Raw genomic sequence first — 21162 nt, forward strand, 5'->3', positions numbered from 1 at the left:
TCCCCTGGTAAAGGCACGGCCACGTGGTGTGCAGGGGGGAGTCACACAGTCAGGGTAGCGCAGGTTCCTGGCTGTGTCAAGTTGCTGGTCTTCACTGGGGATTCCACAAGGAGCCTTGCCTCTGATACAAGGCTAGGAGGCAACAAGTACTGAGCCATTACTGGCCAGGCACCCATTGAGATCAAAGCTGACACCTGCAGGGCTGGCCTTTGTCCTCCAGGGGTCGCCATTTCACTGAATACCCGCTGTGCAGCTCTGGGTGTAAATGAGAAAGATAATATAGGTGACTTTCACCTCACGACTCTCCATAGACGCATGCCCTATTATGACATCACCAGGTGACATCATGCCTTGCTGAGCTGGACTGAGCTGTACAGAACAGTCACATCTCTTTACAGGCCTCGTGATAGACAGACAGACAGACAGACAGACAGACGGACGAGTGCAGTCCCCTTCCAGTAGCCCTCTACCCCACCTCCCCCCTCCCCCCTGGTCTCTGGACCCTGGCAGACACACTGCCGGACAGACAGGTGGACGATGCTTGGGGGCATGCTGGTAGTCTTGCTAGCCCTGTCCCTGGAGGTCTTAGCCCCCCACTTCGGAGCATATATCCGTGAGTCTTCAGTGCTGAGGATCCTGATCATTGTGTTTGTCCACAGCGGTCACCTGCTCCTGCTCCCGGACTTCTCCTTCCCGCTGGGATTCTACCTCATCCCCTTCACTGGAGTGGTGGGAATAGTCGTCATAGTCATGTTCACTATCATGGTGAGTCCCAGTGTAGCCAGGGCGAGATTCAGTACATGGGGAATGACAACTGGTGCTGTTTTAAATGCGTAAATCAGAATTTTTTTTTGCTTGGTTTTGGCACTCAGCCTTGCCTTTTAGGAGCAGTTTTAATGTTGAAGAAACAGGAAATTGTTAAAAATAATAATAATAATAATAATAATAATAATAAATAATTATTGCATGCAAAAATGTAAAGTTTTCTCACTTCCAGCCTGTTCGTTCTCTCGGGGCTTTTGGAGTGCGATTGTGTGCGTGTTTTTTTTTTTTATATAAATATTTATGTTTTTATTTTGTGTTTTTTATTTGACTTTTATTCGGTCTTGTTTAACAGGCCTGTTTTTGACTTTTTTATTTTTTATTTTTTATTGTGGAATGCCAGCTTGGAGTTGGCTTTGCCGTGAAAGGCGCTGTATAAAATCCTTTGATTTCTCCAGATCGTGCGCTGTGTGCAGTACCGGAAAAGAATCCGGAGAAACAGACTGACCAAGAGCCAGCTGAAGAAGATCCCTGTCCACAAATACAAGAAAGGTGAGAATCAGACCGTCCCCGTCCTGTAAGATACGATAGCCTCTCTCAATACAGCAAACCCTGCCGTACCCCGTCCTGTAAGATATGACAGCCTCTCAATACAGCAAACCCTGCCATACCCCGTCCTGTAAGATATGACAGCCTCTCTCAATACAGCAAACCCTGCCGTACCCCGTCCTGTAAGATACGATAGCCTCTCTTAATACAGCAAACCCTGCCATAGCGAATCCTGTAAGATACGATAGCCTCTCTCAAAACAGCAAACCCTGCCTTACCCCATCCTGTAAGATACGACAGCCTCTCTCAATACAGCAAACCCTGCCATACACCGTCCTGTAAGATACGATAGCCTCTCTCAATACAGCAAACCCTGCCATACACCGTCCTGTAAGATACGATAGCCTCTCTCAATACAGCAAACCCTGCCGTACCCCGTCCTGTAAGATACGATAGCCTCTCTCAATACAGCAAACCCTGCCGTACCCCGTCCTGTAAGATACGATAGCCTCTCTCAATACAGCAAACCCTGCCTTACCCCATCCTGTAAGATACGATAGCCTCTCTCAATACAGCAAACCCTGCCGTACCCCGTCCTGTAAGATACGACAGCCTCTCTTAACCGATAGACCTCTGGTGCGTGTCATTTACACAAGGCTGCTATCAACTGAACGCTACTGCTGGAAACTGACCAATGCCCGTTTCATTACAAACTCTAAAACAATAAATTCAGCCCTAAGCAGGACAGAATGGATTCCGCTGCAGAACCAAGAGAAGGGCGTGTTTGGGAATTCAGTTTCACTTTTGAACCGTGTTCAGTAAAAGAAAACAAAGCGAGGGATTCGTATAATTACTGCACCGTAAAATAAATAAATAAATAAATAAAATAAAATAACCAGGGATTAGTTTTGGTATCGATAAGAAGTGTTTTTGAGATGCTATTTTGTAAATCGTCAAATACTGTATTGCAGTGTGTTTGGTTTTGCTGTCGTTTTTCACAGATTTTGTTTGTCTAGTGTCTTTTAGAAAGTACCTGGCATTGTTCATTTATAATGCCCTGAAGTTAATAAGCAACTCCAATGGAGCATGACGCCTCCCTGTGAGAACGGTGTTTTTTATAATCAATGGACCCCTTGACAGATTTTATGGTACTTCCATTTTAGTCTGCTTTTTAAGGTCGTTATTAGTGATTCGTTTTTATTGTTTTATTTTGCATGCCTCTTAAGATCTCCCTGATAATCGGCTCATACATCAGCCGCCTATTCAATCTGCACAGCGGAGGATGAGAATACAGCCATTCAAATGAGCTTCTGGAAAGCTGTGTCAATTTTCAGTTTTTTTAATGACTATATTTAAAGGCAAGTTCCTGTTTTTAATAGCATGCAAACACAGCAGAAGAATTAGTTTACAGAACAGAGTTGAAACGGGCAGCTGTGGCACAAACAGCCAGCAAAGAACATAAGAGAGATTGTGATCCAGAGGAAGCGGTTTGGCCCATCCGGTTTTCGAGCAGCTGATTGATCTCAGAACTTCTGTCTCGACAGCGGGGTAACCCTGGGTTTTACCCCCCTCACCGCTCTCTGTGTCTTCCCTCTGTCCCGAGTCCATTCCCACTTAATCTCCAAGACTGATTTCAAAATCTCACAATAACCCTTCAATTCCTAACCGTTTTTGATTTACACCACCTTTCCATTTCTGTCAGCAGTATGTTGAGGAGGGGATGAAACCCATCTTCAGATCTGAATTATTTTCTCGGACGCTTGATCATACCTTAATTTAACAAGCAAAACCCGACGTTATAATGGTATCAAAAAAATATCCCACAGGGTGTTTGAACGCAGGCTGCCGCTGCAGTTCTATTCACTTCCTCCAGGGGGCGGCCTCGTCCACTCCAGATTTAGTTCCTGTCTCTGAAACTCTGAAGCACACGGCTGCGTTTCCTGAACCCCGCCCAATGTGTTTGCACTCAAGGAGGAGAAAACTAACAAACAACTGAAACAGCCAAACGTTTCAACAGAAACGCTCCATTGAAAAGGCTTTTGAAAGGCCAGAGGACAGGAAGAACGTGCTGGGATGCAGCGTGTGTCTGTGTGTTCAAGATTAACAGACCCACAAATTAGATGATTCTCAGTTTACTCTCCCAGCAGCAAGGCTCTGTTGTCCCAAGTTGAAATTCATTTGCAGTTTTGTGTAAAAAGTTGTATATTAAATCATTTAGCCTAAACTTTTTAAAGAAATTGGTCAAAAGATATCTGGTGGCAGTGTGGTCCAGTGGTTAAAGTCCAGTGGCTTGTCACCAGAAGGTCACCGGTTCAAATCCCACCTCTAGCCCTGACTGCCTCACTGCGTGTAACCCTGAGCAAGTCGCTTCACCTCCTTGTGCTCCGTCCTGCGGATGAGATGTTAAATCAACGTCCTATTGGAAGTGACTCTGCATATAATGCACAGTTCACAGCCTGCCTCTGTAAAGCACTTTGCGATGGTGGTCCACTATGAAAGGCGCTATATAAAAATAAAGATTTCTTCCATTCATGGTCCAGTGGTTAAAGAAAAGGGCATTTAACCAGGAGGTCCCCGGTTCAAATCCCACCTCAGCCACTGACTCATTGTGTGACCCTGAGCAAGTCACTTCACCTCCTTGTGCTCCGTCTTTCGGGTGAGACGTAGTTGTAAGTGACTCTGCAGCTGATGCATAGTTCACACACCCGAGTCTGTAAGTCGCCTTGGATAAAGGCGTCTGCTAAATAAACAAATAATAATAACAAGTTGGGCCCTTTTTAATTATTTTAAACAGCAGTGCCACCTTTTAAGGTCAACTGAGGTACACCTGACGTTTACTAGCATGACAGCACGCCCTCCCAGCCTCCTCTGTGGTCTCCTGGCTTCGCTGTTTTAAAATGGAGCGCTTGCCGGACCGTTCAAACCAAAAGGACGAGCTGCTTCTGACTGGCCGGATATCGGCGTAGGTATTTATACCTCAATGCGAAGTATATTTGCAAGCCTGTAGGTGCAGCTCGAATTGGGTGCGCTTTGTCGCCCAAAGTATAGCTAAAAGAAAAAAAAACAAACTGTTGCAGCCGCTTGTCTTTGCAAGACAACAGATGAGCTTCGCTTCAAGGCTTGTCGCGCAGTGTCTAGGTTTCTGCGTGTTGTTAAAAGCAGTTAGGGGGGAGTGAGTGATATCGAAAGGCTTCTTTGGAAAGCTGAGTCAAAGCGTTAGTCGTGCGAGGCGATGGGAGACAAGCTCGCCGGCTCTTCCTCCTTTACCAGAATCGCTGTGCTAGGGGTGAAGTGAAACGGAGGGGGGAGGGCGGGGGTTTGATCTTGGTGGCTTTTTTTTTTGCAGGTCAGCTTCCTTCAACTGTTGCCGTTTCTATGCTAGGGTTGCAAACTGATTCGATGTTGACTTTCCATGACCTTCTGAGGTGCCCCATTGCCGTTAGACTGTGGAGTGCCTGAAAATGCATACAGTCTAGTGTAGAGAACTCAGTGCTGTACTGGGGATCTGAGAGCCAGCTAATTCAATACAGTCTAGTATAGAGAACTCAGTGCTGTACTGGGGATCTGAGAGCCAGCTAATTCAATATAGTCTAGTATAGAGAACTCAGTGCTGTACTGGGGATCTGAGAGCCAGCTAATTCAATACAGTCTAGTGTAGAGAACTCAGTGTTGTACTGGGGATCTGAGAGCCAGCTAATTCAATACAGTCTAGTATAGAGAACTCAGTGCTGTACTGGGGATCTGAGAGCCAGCTAATTCAATACAGTCTAGTGTAGAGAACTCAGTGCTGTACTGGGGATCTGAGAGCCAGCTAATTCAATACAGTCTAGTATAGAGAACTCAGTGCTGTACTGGAGATCTGAGAGCCAGCTAATTCAATACAGTCTAGTATAGAGAACTCAGTGCTGTACTGGGGAGCTACTGTGGAGTCAGACATCAGTGTGTATTTTTTAAATGCTGAAACGCTCTTGTAGAAGTGTGTGGGTAGCTGATAAAGGTTGTAAGCAGGCATGCTTCTGCTGTTTGTCAGATTCTTATCAACCAGATATAGGTCATGTTCCTACAGGTGCAGAGTACTGTATCACATGCATGCAATAAAAAAGAGATATACTTTTATATATCCTTATTGCAAAACTGCACAATAGCAACTTGGCAGTACAATTGGATAAGAGGTGCCTAGGCTGTGAAACACTTCAGTCCTATCAATAACGTGCTGCTTTCTGTGTCAGAAAATCTTTTTTTGAAATCGACGTGTCGCAGCAAACGTGTGGGTCTCCCTCTTAAAACGTGATATTGTGGGTTAGAGAGATTCTTCCTAAGCATTCCTCTTTACATTGCTCTTCGTAATACTGCTTAACAAGCACGTCGCTAACCAACCTATAAGCTCAATCCTTCCTTCAACCCTGTCTTTACACCTGCACTTTCAAACCATGCGCCAGCGGTACTCAATCCTGACCCTCGAGATCCAGTCCAGGTTTTCACCCCAATGAAGTTAACTGAACCTGCTGAGAGGCAAGTAACTATTTCAGCCTGGTTGGAATAAAGACCTGGACTGGAGTGGATCTCGAGAGCCAGAATTGAATACCACTGCCGTACGCCAACAGCTTGATCAGAAGCATGCTGGTCATCATTTCCTAACTGCCTTTCTTTTCTCCTTTTGTGTCTTTTTTTTTATTATTAGGATGTCTTGGTCAGCTTCTACAGTTTGGCAGGAAGCAGATAACCGCGTGACTGTGTTGTTGTTTTTTTTTTTTTAAATGGAAAATGTGTTTTATTTTTAAAATGTTTTCAATGTGAAAGTAGAGGCTCGCGTTCTAATGAGAGCCTCTCTTTCCCCGTTCCTAGTTTTAACGCTGCGTTGCGGTGATGAAGTCTTGAAGCGCTTTATCTCGGCTCTGTCGGTTTTGCTCGAGTCGTTTACCTTATAAGGCAATCATCACTCTCTCTCTCTCTCTCTCTCTCTCTCTCTCTGTGAAGTTTGCTCTACTCTGCTATTCTTGTGAGCTCCTCGCTTGCAGAAAAAAACAAACCCTGTGCCTCTACCACTTCCTCCTTTGTGGTCAGCTGCAAGACAGGAAGTGAACTGTTCTGGCTTCCTGTTTTGTAGGAGACCTGGGCGAACGGAGCGTCGTTCTCACCTTCTCCTTTTTCCCTTTCGTCTTTTTTTTTTTTTCTTATAAAAGAAAACAATGCAAGCCTGGTATATGAGAAATACTCAAACAAGATGTCAATTGATCAGCCATCTTTGTAGTTACAAACAAGGCTGTGCCTTTAAGACATTCAGCAAAGGCTCTGTTTTAATAGACACAGTTGTAGATGACAGTAGGTTATATATAGAGACAGAGAAAAGTGGTCCTTGCTTTGCTGTGTGGGGCAGCAGTGTGGAGTAGTGGTTAGGGCTCTGGACTCTTGACCGGAGGGTCGTGGGTTCAATCCCAGGTGGAGGACACTGCTGCTGTACCCTTGAGCAAGGTACTTTACCTAGATTGCTCCAGTAAAAACCCAACTGTATAAATGGGTAATTGTATGTAAAAAATAATGTGATATCTTGTAACAATTGTAAGTCGCCCTGGATAAGGGCGTCTGCTAAGAAATAAATAATAATAATAAAAATAAAAAAAAACCACAGCAATGGCTCGATCAAGTTCGGAGATCAGCTGCTAGGAAGCGGACGAGCACTGATGAGCCGTCTCTGGATCGTGAATTGTCTCGTGTCCTTCTGTTTGGTCGCTTAATTCATTGGTATTTAGCAGTTGGGAGTTTCGGAGGGCTCCTGAACCCAATCTGAATGTGAAACTTTATTTAGCACTCCGGCAAATTAGGTACTTTTCACCGTTTTTTATTATTTTTTAATTTTTTTATTGTTGTGCTGGAATAACAAGGCAGATTGAAAACACCCAGAATACTGTACTGGAGAAATACATAATTAGAAAAAAATAAATACAAATAAATGCATATTTAATTAGTTCTCTGAATAATCGAAGCAGTGACCGATAGATGTAATGGACAAGATTGACCTTTGATGGCGCTCGTTTTCAGTGAAATGTCCCTGATAGGCTGGGCCTTCCATCAAAAAGCCGTCCCATAATGTCTGTTTATTTGTGTATTTGGCAGACGCCTTTATCCCAGGTGACTCACACAGGTGTAACAAGGCAGCACGGGGTTACAATGCAAAATATTTATTTAAATACAGTGTGGCTTACAATAAGTGCGGTAATACTGCTAGAATACAATATGAACTAGGATGCAACAAGTTAGGATTACAAGGAGTTATATCTACAGTGACAGATTAGCAGTGCAAGGATAGCGCATCAGATGAGGATCCAGTAACGTGGTGCTGAGGTCAGGCGAGTCCAGAGCAGGAGGGGCGGATCAGGAGATCTACAAGCGCAGTCTGAGCAGGGGGGGGGTCTTGTTCAGCGATAGCCAATCTTGTCCCAGCCGCTCCCTGTTCTATTGCTGCGTGTGATCTCTGTCCTCGCAGGTGACGAGTATGACGTGTGCGCTATCTGCCTGGATGAGTATGAAGAAGGGGACAAGCTGAGAATCCTGCCCTGCTCCCATGGTGAGTGCCCCCCGCACAGGCCCCTCGCAGTGAATAATATTCTCCAGTCACTGTGTCTCCTTTTAGCCCCGCCTCCAGTTGGTGACTCCTGTATCCTTGCACCCAGTCGCAGTTCCTCTATTTTCTCTCCTCCCAGTCGCCATGGAGAAGACTTTGAGACAGACTTCTCGTTCATTTCTTTTCGTATTACCCTCTCTTCTCTTTTTTTCTCTCACACCCAGTCGCTGTGTCTCCTCTATCCCCTCACCTAATCAGTCTCTCTTCGCTCTCCCAGACTATCGCTGTAAGTGCATGGACCCCTGACTAACCCAGTCTCTCGCTCCCTCTCTCTGTCACACACCCAGTCTCTGTGTCTCCTGTACCACCCCTCCCATATCAAATCACTCTCTCTCTCCCAGCTTATCACTGTAAGTGTGTGGACCCGTGACTCACCCAGTCAAATTCAAATTCAAATTGGCTTTATTGGCATGACAATAAAAATAATTCTGTTGCCAAAGCACATACATGGCATAACCGACTCAGTCTCTCTCTCTCTCTCTCTCTCTCTCTCTCTCTCTCTCTCTCTCTCTCTCTCTCTGTCCCTCCCAGCCTATCACTGTGCGTTGACCCCTGACTCACCCAGTCTCTCTCTCTCTCTCTCTCTCTCTCTCTCTCTCTCTCTCTCTCCCTCCCTCCCAGCCTATCACTGTAAGTCTGTGGACCCCTGACTCACCCAGTCTCTCTCTCTCTCTCTCTCTCTCTCTGTCCCTCCCAGCCTATCACTGTGCGTTGACCCCTGACTCACCCAGTCTCTCTCTCTCTCTCTCTCTCTCTCTCTCTCTCTCTCTCTCTCTCTCTCCCAGCCTATCACTGTAAGTCTGTGGATCCCTGACTCACCCAGTCTCTCTCTCTCTCTCTCTCTCTCTCTCTCTCTCTCTCTCTCTCTCTCTCTCTCTCTCTCTCTCTCTCTCTCTCTCTCTCTCTCTCTCTCTCTCTCTCTCTCTCTCTCTCTCTCTCCCTCCCTCCCAGCTTATCACTGTAAGTCTGTGGACCCCTGACTCACCCAGTCTCTCTCTCTCTCTCTCCCAGCCTACCACTGTAAGTGCGTGGACCCTTGGCTCACCCAGACCAAGAAGACCTGCCCCGTGTGCAAGCAGCGCGTGATCCGCGCCGCGGAGGACTCCGAGTCCGATTCGGGATCCGAGGGGGGCGAGTCGGAGCGCACCCCACTGCTGGGGCCCCCCTCCCCGGCCAGCACAGCCCGGGCGCAGGGCCAGGACTTCGGGTCGATGGGCGAGTCGGCGAGCCTGGCACCCCCGGAGGAGAGCTACTACACCTTAGAGAACGAGGCGCGGGATTCGGAGTCGGAGGGGAGTCTCAGCGAGGCCCCCCTGCTCCCCGAGGAGCAGCCCACCGTGCAGACACACCCTGACTCTGCAGCCACAAGGCTGGTCCACGTCTAGATCTTGTCTTTCTTTTTATAAAGAATCGCTGTCATCCTGGTTTTGAGCACTACTACTAGTACAACTACCACTACTTGCAGGGTCAATTTCTGCTTTTCAATTTCCTTTTTTAAAATCAATTCCCATTCCCCTTTGAGTCGATCCCAATACGTCGCTGATCAGCATGGCAATGCGCAGTTTTCTGTGAAAAAGTAGCTTCTCGAAACAGTGGGCAACGCAAAAGACTTTTAAACCGAAGTCTTCTGTTTCGTTAGGCAGTGAAACCGTCTTCAAATGGAAGCATTTGAACAGCATTTGGAAGCGTTCTTGCGTCTCTGAAATTATCAGTTCCTTCAGCGGAATTGGGAATTGACTTTTAAAAAGGAATTCAAAAACAGGAATTGATCTCAGATCAGATTACTAATACTAAAACAAAGGCAAGTGTGAGTGGTGGTGGTGTTATTATTAGCATTATTATTATTATTATTAGCATTATTATTACTGAGATTCTGTTTTGTTTTTTGTCTATTTTCGGTAAGTTTAAAAACCATCAAACCAAGGATGGAAATCAGACTCTCGCTGCACAGCAGTTTGATCCATTCCTGGTTTTACTATGATTTTTTTAATAAGACGCACCTGAGCTTGTTGCCTAGACACACTGTGGCTAACCAAGCTGGTAGTAAAACCTGGACCGGGTGAAACTGCTGCGCAACAGGAGTCTTATTCCCATCCCTGCACAGAACAACCGCGAGAAAGTCTATACGTTTTTATTCTGTGTTCTTTTCTGTAGAGAATATTTTTTTTTGTTTAAGGTTGTTTGAAAATCAATTTATTTTCTTCTTAGATTAATGGACGGTTGAGAGGCACCTGTTTTTGCCACAGCTTCGTGCGTAGGGAGAATTTAAGTTAATAAATACAATAAGGTGGGTCTTGGGGCGCACCATTCTGCTTTTTTTAAAGGGTGCTTTTATCAAACGTAATGTTTCCTGTGTTTTTTGGGGGTAAGTGCGGAACTGAACAGTAATCTGTTTTGAGGGACCTTTTTCATCTCCATGTCGTAGAATTGTTTATTTTCACAAAATACTGAAATGAATCACTTTTTTAGAGAACGTCTTTATTTTTGACTCATTGAGACGCCCTGAAGCTTGTTAACTGTGCGATGGCTTGAAGGCGCTTTGCAGCTTCTCCATTAAGTGCTGTTGCCTTCTTCCGAAGCTGCTTTGTAAGTTTTTTGAAGCATTTTGTAACTGGCGTCGTCGACCTGCTGTTTTAATTCTCTCTTCAACTATATCGTTATGATAACGTGCGCTAGTTTTACTAACCGCAAAAGCTGCGTCTAAATACAGCTGTTATGAATTCTGCAGACGCAGCCCCTTCAGATGCTTTTATGACGCCTCGATATCAATTAAGAAACTGAAGCCTAAAAATTGTGTTTTCCCCGTCCCCGCAGCGGTGATAGAGCAGCTCCGTTTTCTGTGCGTTGAGCTTGAAATTTCACAGCTCTGATTTACGGGAACACGTCTGACTGGACTGTCCTCAAAACAGGACGCTGGGGTTATATGCTGTAAACCTACCTGCCTGTCATTTTACACTTTTTTCTAAAAGTTTGAAAACTTCTAGAATGGCCACGTACTGATTTTAGATTACTTAAATTCAGCTTGCGTTGTGATTTTTACGAAGAAATTCAAATGAAACGGGCGTCTATCATGCCTGACGCTGTCCGATTTGGCTTCGGATAGCTGTCCCCCCTCTCAATCACAGCCGGTCAGAAACTGCAAGTGGTGAGTCCTGCTGTATAATTAACAGGTTTCGCTGCCTCCCGATCGCCTCCAGTCAAATCCGTTACTCTAAAAAGCGATTTGGTTTAACGCAGTGTTTTGTGAACCCCTGATAGACTCCCAAAAGGAGCTGGGCTCTCTAAATCCTTCTGATCCAGGGCTGTCCAGTCAATCCCGATCCTGGAGGATTATTCCACTCCAGGTTTTAACAGCTACAGTGAGCTCATGAACTCGGTCTGGGTGGAGGTGTGATTTGGTTCACGATTTCGAACAGGGTTGGAACAAAGACCCGGAGAGGAAGGGCCAGCTTTGCCCTGCTCTGCATAGTCCCCAACTCTCTCTCGTCTTGTACCCCAGTTTTCCCTGGATCTCAAAAGCCCCTTAACAATGTAACGCTTTCCTTCAGCTGAATTGTATATAAGATGTATTTAGCCTGTGCCATAAAACATCTACTACACTAATGTATACCGTTTCTATTGAGCCATTTATCACCCTTCTGCGGTGGGGATTGTGTTGTGATTTTGTCTTTAGACGCTTGTCCTTTTTTTGTGTTTCTCAAACAAACCACCACGTATGTTAAACTGTCTCCTGCTATCGTTTCCTGTGCTTTAGGTTACAGTGAGTGTGACCTACAGCACAGGAACTGATGCAGTGCCAGGAATCAACAGCCACTGTGCAAAATAACAAGAATTACAAAGTGATGTAATCTGGGTCAATTTTGAATGTAAAATAAAGAATCAACGTTATCTTTGAACCCTGGTGTTTCTGGTCCCTGATGACTCTTTCACGATAAGAATCGTTTTCGCTACGAGACCAAAAGCACAGGCCACCTCAAAACAGTCCCCAGAGAGGCTCATGAGTGGAGAATGAGAGGGTTTTATAGTAGAATACACACACTCCTGTGCGATGTCTCATTTTAATTTGAGTCTCTTAACAGAATCTGCCATTCTGAAATGATCATTTGATCTCGTGATCTCGCAGAGCGACCTGCACGTCGCGATACAGGGTCCTATCGTGACGTGAGGGTATCGCGACACCCGGAATCCTTTGCGGTCCTTTGCATGAGGAGTGCCGGAGTGTGTCTCTTTGAAAACATTCAGTGTTTCCTGGGGTTGAAGGTGTGCTGAGGAAAACCCCCAGCTCCCATCTGAAGGCATCCGAGCAGACTCAAATCTATGCAGGAAACGTTTTAAGACCGTACTCAAAACGAGTCTGTTTTGACCCGACCTTTAAAACCGTGGAACGGCTCCAAATCGCTACACAACCCTGAACTGATGCCCCACTGTCTGTGATACTGCAGCGTTGGATCTCGCCTCTTTTAGGTTTTCAGTACCTGCATTCACAAGTTTCTTTTGAAGACCTTGAGAGAGGCTTGCAGTCGGAACGCTGGACGTTGCATTGGTCAAGTTTATTTTAAGCGTTTTTTTGAGGTTCGACATTGACGTGGTCATTAACACAACTTTGATAGCATTGCTCATCAAGTCTGTGCGGGGGAGTGAGTTCACGGTAACACAATTGTAAACTTCTGTTTGTTTGTTTTTTTTTAGCTATTACAGAATCTTCAGAACTGTTAAAGTGGGTCGCTCTAGGCTAGACTGATACCCCTCATCCCCACCAGAGATCCAGATTAGACACTGCCCTGAACTCACCAGGGTTACTGTGTGGAGATGTGATCACAGAAGGCGGCTGTGTGGTCCAGTGGTTAAAGAAAAGGGCTTGTAACCAGGAGGTCCCCGGTTCAAATCCCACCTCAGCCACTGACTCACTGTGTGACCCTGAGCAAGTCACTTCACCTCCTTGTGCTCCGTCTTTCGGGTGAGACGTAGTTGTAAGTGACTCTGCAGCTGATGCATAGTTCACACACCCTAGTCTCTGTAAGTCGCCTTGGATAAAGGCGTCTGCTAAATAAACAAATAATAATAACAACTGGAGTGCCATACTTTTAAAACAACATATAATAATAATAATATAATTATTATTATTATTATTTAGTCATTTGGCGGACGCGTTTATCCAAAGTGATTTACAGAGACTAGGGGGGTGAACTCTGCATCATCAACAACTGCTGCTGCTGCTGCTGCTGCAGAGTCACTTCCAATAGGAGCTTGTTTGTTTTACGTCTCATCCGAAGGGCAGATGTAAGTTTATCAATTACTAATCAAAGATTAGTTATTCCAGTGATGCCTCCTTTATGGATCACCAGTATATGTATTTATATGTGACTATATCCATCAGATCTATTGATGCACAGAAAAACATCCAGCTCTTTATAATGTTAAGTGCGCAGCGCAGCGCAGCCGCAGAGCCAGACGCACACACACGCGCATTCTTCAGCTCCGTCGCGTGGCTCATCTCGGGGCGCTAAAGGGACTTTGTATTATTTGGGTACATTTGTTAGTCAAAAACAGGCTTTTGAGAGAGCACGACTTTTAGTCAGCTTCTGTGTGTCGATGGAAAGGGCAGACGGGGTGGCAGATGGGCTCGTAAAGTTCATTGGTTATCTTTGTTTGTTTGTTTTGATTTTAAAGAATATTCAGTTATCTCGTAATTTGATAATCGAGAACTTGCCGTGGTAATCTAAATGGAATGAAAGGGTTAGTTCACGGTTTGTAATGTAATTTGCTTTTGTAAGCTCCTGATGTCTGTGTCGTTGTGAAGTTATTTTTGATTTAGCAGAGGGAGGCTGTTCAGAGAGTGTAAGAGCCTCCCTTTCTCTTTCTCTGCTCCACCAGCACAGAGGGAGGCTGTTCAGAGAGTATAAGAGCCTCTCTTTTTCTTTCTCTGCTCCACCATCACAGAGCAGAGGGAGGCTGTTCAGAGAGTATAAGAGCCTCTCTTATTCTTTCTCTGCTCCACCAGCACAGAGGGAGGCTGTTCAGAGAGTATAAGAGCCTCCCTTTCTCTTTCTCTGCTCCACCAGCACAGAGCAGAGGGAGGCTGTTCAGAGAGTATAAGAGCCTCTCTTTTTCTTTCTCTGCTCCACCACCACAGAGCAGAGGGAGGCTGTTCAGAGAGTATAAGAGCCTCTCTTTTTCTTTCTCTGCTCCACCAGCGCAGAGGGAGGCTGTTCAGAGAGTATAAGAGCCTCTTATTCTTTCTCTGCTCCACCAGCACAGAGGGAGGCTGTTCAGAGAGTATAAGAGCCTCCCTTTCTCTTTCTCTGCTCCCCCAGCACAGAGCAGAGGGAGGCTGTTCAGAGAGTATAAGAGCCTCTCTTTTTCTTTCTCTGCTCCACCACCACAGAGGGAGGCGGTTATTTTGCACAAAATGAAAATAATATGTAATACTGGCTTATAGGTGCGCTGAAGATTTTAATATGTTAAAATAATGTAAAAAAAAAAAAAAATTGAATATTGATAACTTACTTTCAGATGTTTGCTGCTAAAATGCAACGTGATTCAGTATTTTTAATGAGTAACTGAGTTTCTCCTTTGTTGAAATTTACACCCAAACAGTTGTTTTTTTGGGATGTTTATTCCAAATAAAATGTGTAAGCACACTTCTGTAACTTTTAAGAAATAAATTACCAATAAACATGTTTCACAATCTCTCTCTCTCTCTCTCTCTCTCTCTCTCTCTGGTGCCTGCTGAGAGCCCTTACAAAGTTTTGTTTTTAAAAAAAAAAAAAATGCCTTTGGTATGTTTAGCGTTATGAGACGTGATAAAGTATAAAGGCTGAAAAGCTGTGCTGGGCTCTCCGTTAAAGATTTGTACACGATCACAGACACACACTCTCCCCTCCCCCCTTCCTGCAGCTCCATTCACTGGTATAGCTGTCACTGGACCCGCTGGCTTGTTTGTTGAGGCAGGCAGCATTCCTTGCTGCGTTTGAACTTGCTGCTTGTGAGTGAGACTGTTGTCAGCTTTGAGGACTTCAAAGCAAACCTGTTTGAAGAATTTATTATTAAGCATAGATTTGCATGCGTGTGTGTGTGTTTTAAACTGAGGGAACACTAAGCCACTTTTTCAGGTGCAGCGGCTTGAAACCTGGTTCCAGGAGACCTAGTTTGAGGTTGCTGTATCAAACTTCTCCCCCTCCACCCCCAAAGTCTCCCCTGGTGTGCTATGGGGACCCCTGGGTTGACTCTATGATTCACCCTGTGGTCGTGTTTTTAAGTGAGACAGTGAGCTGATCACCGCTCCACTTTCACAGCAGCGTTTTGTAGTTCAGCAGAGCTGGCATTCGTACGAGGGAGCAGTCGGGACGTGTACAAGCCTGTTCCCAGTTCTCTGTGCCTCCCAGTTATTCCAGGAAGGCTCGCCAAAGGAGGGGGAAGAGGACATTTCAGGAATTCTTGAATTTTTATGCCTGTGATCCTGGACAGACTTCACAAGCACCACGGAATGCACCAACAAGGACGCTGATGCCTTCAAAGACTTACGAGCGAAGGAAAAATCTGTTTCTAGGATTATTTTTTATACAGATTTGCATGTATAAAATTATTTTGTCACACGGACCAGCGTTTGGGCTCCAGTGCCTTCATCAGTGTTATTGAAACTAGAAGAGACAGAGTCAAGAAGACCAGCGTTTGGGCTCCAGTGCCTTCATCAGTGTTATTGAAACTATACCGAGTCAAGCAGACCAGCGTTTGGGCTCCAGTGCCTTCAGTGTTATTGAAAACAAGAAGACTTTTTACTAGAAGTTTTTTTTCTAATGTCTTAAGAGTTTAAATTTCAGGTCTAAAAGATCCCAGCAATTCTAGCATGGCTAGGTAACCCCTCAGCACTCTGTGTGTGAAGCAGTGTCTCCTTCCCTCTGTCCTAAAAGTCTCCACAGCATGATGACAGTACACAGGAGTAAATACTGGAATCAAAGCATCCTTAAATATTCTATTTCTCACACAACTTGCTCATATAAATAAAAATAAATAAATCATGACATGCAAAAACAAGACTGATTTTTCAGGTTTTAATTTCAGGTTTTTTGTGTTCTATCTCTTTTTAAACAGTGTTGCAACACATGGAGACGCACAGCTAGGACACAATGCTTTCGTTTAAATTTACTATTTTTTTAGATTTGCCATTTAAATGCTTCTGTTAAACTATATAGAACATTAAAAAAAAAAAAAAAATACAAAAGAAATTGAATTTTTTTGTTGTTTTTTATTCTAAATTCTGTGGCCAGATGAAGCAGCTGCTCTCCAGGCGTGTTCCATTTCGTGGTCCCGGTCCAATCAGGGTGCAGGAGGAGGAGTCGAGGGGTCAAGGGGCGGGATCAGTACCCAGAGGCTCTCAAATGCTTCATCATGTCGTAGACTTTCTTGTTCAGGCATCCCCCAGGCTTGCCTTCGTGTCCGATCACAGCAACTAGAGCTGAGGACCACACAGAAGGAACAGGAGAAACGAATTAATTAATGGTTTACACAGTCATTTAGCAGACGCTTTTATCCAAAGCGACTTGGAGAGACTAGGGGGTGAACTATGCATCATCAACAACTGCTGCTGCTGCAGAGTCACTTCCAATAGGAGCTCGTTTGTTTGACGTCTCATCCGAAGGACGGAGCACAAGGAGGTTCAGTGACTTGCTCAGGGTCACACACACAGTGAGTCAGTGGCTGCTGCAGAGTCACTTCCAAAAGGACCATGTTTGTTTGACGTCTCATCCAAAGGACGGAGCACAAGGAGGTTCAGTGACTCGCTCAGGGTCACACACAGCGAGTCGGTGGCTGCGCCGGGATTTGAACCTCCTGGTATCAAGACCCCTTTCTTTAACCACTGGACCACCAAGATTTCTACATAGACAATTCCTATGCTAGAACAGATGTCATTGTATTTTAATCTTGCTCTTAATTGTATTAACACTTGTACTGTGATTCTTGAAATGTATTTGTTTACGACTAAGTCGCCCTGGATAAGGACAGCTGCTAAATAAATTAATTAAAAAAATAATAAATAATAATAATAATAATAATAATAATAATAATACACACAGCTATGGGCAAAAGTTTAGCATCACCTAGAAATTTTAGGATTGCGACTAAATTGGTTTTATCATGCAATCAAAAGAAATTACAAAATGATACTGCCAAAGTCTACAGGAAGCCATAATAGTGGTACAGTAGTGTTTACAGTTAGATCAAGATGCCACAATCTTCAATTGACAGTTTTTCGTGAAGTGGGGGGGGGGGGGGGGAGAGGGGGGACTACAAAGCAGCACTCAATTCGATACGTTAACGTAACGTTATTATTCAGCGGGTTTCGTGTGTCGTTATGAAGCACAGGGGGTTCACCCTACAGGGGGGCTGCAGGTCTTTACCTTTGCCTGCCTTGGCCACAGAGATGTTGTAGGTGGGCTGGCCCGTTGCCTTCGTCCGCAGGTCCATGGTCCACTCATCCTCAAAATCAAAGCGGTCTCTCAGGACGGAGCACTTGACCTTCCCCATGGTCAGCCCGTTGGTCAAGAAGCTTGTCCGGTCCTTCCCGATCAGCACAGCGATCTCCTCGGGCTGGAGGAGCAAAACGGGGTCAGTGAGAGGTCAGCTTCCTCAGACATGTTAGAGAAAGAACAGAGACGGAGTCAAGCAGACCAGCGTTTGGGCTCCAGTGCCTTCATCAGTGTTATTGAAACTAAACTGAGTCAAGCAGACCAGCGTTTGGGCTCTAGTGCCTTCATCAGTGTTATTGAAACCAGAAGAGACGGAGTCAAGCAGACCAGCGTTTGGGCTCTAGTGCCTTCATCAGTGTTACTGAAACTAGAAGAGACGGAGTCAAGCAGACCAGCGTTTGGGCTCTAGTGCCTTCATCAGCGTTATTGAAACTAGAAATAAATGAATAAATAAATAAATAGTCAAAAACACTTAAAGAAACCACAGAAGGGATTTTATTTAACTAAGCATTTAGCTGAAAGAAATCTCTGGACTCATTAGTCAGTAGACAGCAAAGGCTTGCGGGTTCAGGTGAGGAGGCTGCAAGCGACACCCCAGCCAGGGTTAGTCACTACTGCACACAGGAAGGGAAAACGGAGGCCAAGCTGGGATCAGCACCACGGCACTAGAGACTGAAGCCTGCCCCCTACAGTTTCACCTGCAGAACTACACCTGAACTGCAGCGTGGAAGGCAGTGGGTTCGAGTAGCTCAGTGGTTAGATAAAGTGCTGGGCTGCCCTGTGGGAGTTTTGAATCGGTTCCATTTTAGATTTTGCAGACACGTTTTTGGATGGGTATGCATTGCCTCGGGTAGACCGCTATGGCATTCCTCTGCAAAGGCTGGTTTCAACAAGCATGGACTGTGCAGAGTTTATCAAGAGCACCGACAGAAATCTTACTGCCCCGAAGGAACTCAAACAGACATACCTTATCTCTGCACAGCCATGTCTGCGCCTGTCAAATCTCCGCTAGACCTGGGAACTACAAACCCCAGAATGCCACTGTCTTTAGCATCTGAACCACACTGGTTTCTGATTCGCGGCCTACAAGAATTCTGAGAGTTCACGTCCAACACAAGCCCACCCAGTCCCTGCTCAGCTCCAACCACACTGCTTCCCTCCCAGACCCTCCTCAGCTCCACTAGAGCCACACTGCTTCCCTCCCTCCCAGTCCCTCCTCAGCTCCACTAGAGCCACACTGCCTCCCTCCCTCCCAGTCCCTCCTCAGCTCCACTAGAGCCACACTGCTTCCCTCCCTCCCAGTCCCTCCTCAGCTCCACTAGAGCCACACTGCTTCCCTCCCTCCCAGTCCCTCCTCAGCTCCACTAGAGCCACACTGCCTCCCTCCCTCCCAGTCCCTCCTCAGCTCCACTAGAGCCACACTGCTTCCCTCCCTCCCAGTCCCTCCTCAGCTCCACTAGAGCCACACTGCCTCCCTCCCTCCCAGTCCCTCCTCAGCTCCACTAGAGCCACACTGCTTCCCTCCCTCCCAGTCCTTCCTCAGCTCCACTAGAGCCACACTGCCTCCCTCCCAGTCCCAAATTTGGCCAGCCCTGCCCTAGTCCGTGGGGGTCACCTCAAATGGCGCTGTGCACACGCACTCTCAACATGTGGAGTCAGTATCCACAGAGCGTTGGCGCTACAGAGAGACGAAAAATGAAAACGGGCGACAGAGGAAGGCGTTAAAATAAGGGAAGTCACATTTTATGGCTTTGGGATAATAAAAAAAAATTCTATCGCAAGCAGGTATGTACGCACGCGTTTCAACAAGCAACGCTTGGTTCCACATTTTGGTTGGGTGGGGGGTTAGTCAGATAGTACTCTCTCCCTCAAGCGTGACAGCTATCGGTACACCCATGCGTTTGCCAAACCCGAAAGTCAGTGTTTGATCAGCCAATACACAAACACAACTTTGGTGAATCATACGTGTCGACGCTAGCCCCGCCCCCTCCTCCTAGCGTTCTGCTGGGAGTGACGTCGGCACCCTTTTTGAGGAAGTCGCAGTAATGCAAGGATGACTTCGATGGTAACTTCCTGTAAATTTTTTTTTTTTTTTTTTTTTAAAAACCAAAAAAGGAAGTTCCAAGATAGATATAAAAATCAAGTTAGTTTAGCTATCCTGTAATCGTTAACCGGGGGGGGGGGGTTATTTTTAAATGGATGTTCATAAGGATCACCATGCAGATCATTTTTAAAAAGAATTTTAAAAGTCTACAATGGAACCATTAAAAAAAAAAGCTTGATTGCATGCATTCAAAATGTATATATTTTATACTGGTGACGTCATCGTGTCTTCATCCGTATTCACAGGCACGTATAACACGATATAGTTATTTAAAATTAACGTTTATTGCCACAAGGGCCACTCCCTCCAACATAAAACAAGGCAATTACTTCACACGTTCTCATACACTGAAATAGATAAGAATTAACAAGTTAGATCACTTAATTAACTGGTTAAATTCAAGAGGACGGTTTTACTGCTTATTCTGTAAAAAAAAAAAACTAAAATATTAAAAACACGAGGCATGACGCGCTTGCGTTTCGGGAAACGCACCTCCGGCGTTAACCAGGCATACAGTTAACTTTTTATTTAAAAAAAACAAACTATAATCTTATTATAGTTCAATTCAAACTCCATTTTAAAAGTGCTTAAAAAAAACCCAACTCTGAACTGAGAAATTGATATAAAACTACTTCCTACTGTGAAGTTCACCCCCCCCTCAAAAAACATACCGATGTGTTACCGGTCAAAGCGGACGCATTAAAAGTATTAGTTCTTATCAAGCCTAAAAAAAAAAAGGATATTTAACGTTTTAATGCGTTTATAACAAATTAGTGCACAGCCGTATCTTTGCTGTAGTCCAGCAAGTGCGTTAAACTTCGCTTTGCAAGTTACAAACTAAAAATCAAATAGTTTGCACACCGTATTATTAACATTGCAATGTATGTCTAAAACTTCTTCCACACTAGTTTAAAACTGCATTAACACACGCCACAGAAAAAACACGTTTTAATGTGCCATGCATGCATGCATTTATATATATAAAGATGGTAAAATAGAGGATATATTCACCGTCACGTTGCACAGAGTTTTTCCCGGAGTGCTGGCCCAAATGGACACGCCGTCTTTGTAGCCGATGATCGCCGCGTCTTGACAATCTCCATCGGCCAGGAGGTTCGTCACATAACTATCCCAACTCATCTTTAAAACAACTGCGGCTTCTTACAACTTCACAAACAAAAAAATATATAAACTTTACTTGAGGAGGGGGGGAGGACGAATTGCAAGAACTGCAAGACCTGAGGCTCAAACTTTTTTTTTTTTTGCTTTTGCGCTTCAAGGGGAGAACGGGGAATTAAATTAATTTGGGAGGAAAATTTAAAAAAAAAAAGCCCCCTGCAAGCCCTTTGATCCGTTCTGCACTCCAGCGGCGAGCAAGTGAGGGGACGGAGGAAGAGGGGCGCTTTATATAGACTGTGGGGCGGCTTGCACAAGATCACGCCGCCGGTTTCCTCAACGGGAGCGAGTGAGTGAAGTCCCCGGATGTTTTCCTCAGCTCTTAAATGTCCTGTTAATTTAATTTTTTTTGACAGTCGATAATTAAGAGGGTGGAGTGTTTTAAGTCTTACTGTTATCTTTTCAATATTTTTTTTTTTAAATTATTATTGAACGGATTATTGGGGGGGACTATGTTGTCAGTGACTGTATTATTAAGACGG

General features: G+C 45.0%; 2 protein-coding genes across 4 annotated transcripts in view; one reads left to right on the forward strand and one right to left on the reverse strand.

Moving 5' to 3' along the window:
• LOC131722008 (E3 ubiquitin-protein ligase RNF167-like) overlaps positions 1-11829 on the forward strand; it is an 18021-nt gene extending 6192 nt beyond the window's left edge. For all 3 annotated transcript variants that reach the window (XM_059015524.1, XM_059015522.1, XM_059015523.1), the window contains 4 exons: positions 660-765; positions 1221-1314; positions 7796-7876; positions 8945-11829. In XM_059015524.1, coding sequence (XP_058871507.1) covers positions 660-765; positions 1221-1314; positions 7796-7876; positions 8945-9318 — 655 coding nt within the window. In that variant the 3' untranslated portion in view covers positions 9319-11829. The remainder of the gene's footprint in view (positions 1-659; positions 766-1220; positions 1315-7795; positions 7877-8944) is intronic.
• A 4141-nt stretch (positions 11830-15970) lies between these two features.
• Positions 15971-20881, reverse strand: LOC131722009 (profilin-1-like). Its single transcript, XM_059015525.1, has 3 exons — positions 20516-20881; positions 17332-17521; positions 15971-16388 (listed from the first exon to the last, which is right to left on the reverse strand). The coding sequence occupies exons 1-3, from the start codon at positions 20642-20644 to the stop codon at positions 16291-16293; spliced, it is 417 nt and encodes a 138-aa protein (XP_058871508.1). The 5' UTR covers positions 20645-20881; the 3' UTR covers positions 15971-16290.
• Between the last annotated feature and the right edge of the window lie 281 nt (positions 20882-21162).

The sequence above is a fragment of the Acipenser ruthenus genome, chromosome 50 (genome assembly GCF_902713425.1).
Source record: "Acipenser ruthenus chromosome 50, fAciRut3.2 maternal haplotype, whole genome shotgun sequence".
NCBI lineage: Eukaryota > Metazoa > Chordata > Actinopteri > Acipenseriformes > Acipenseridae > Acipenser > Acipenser ruthenus.

Coding starts and splice junctions, on each gene's coding strand:
- LOC131722009 (XM_059015525.1), bottom strand. CDS start 20,644: ATGAGTTGGGATAGTTATGTGACGAACCTCCTGGCCGATGGAGATTGT. Junction 17,522..20,515: donor AAACTCTGTGCAACGTGACG/GTGAATATATCC, acceptor TTGCTCCTCCAG/CCCGAGGAGATCGCTGTGCT. Junction 16,389..17,331: donor TGTGGCCAAGGCAGGCAAAG/GTAAAGACCTGC, acceptor TGTGGTCCTCAG/CTCTAGTTGCTGTGATCGGA.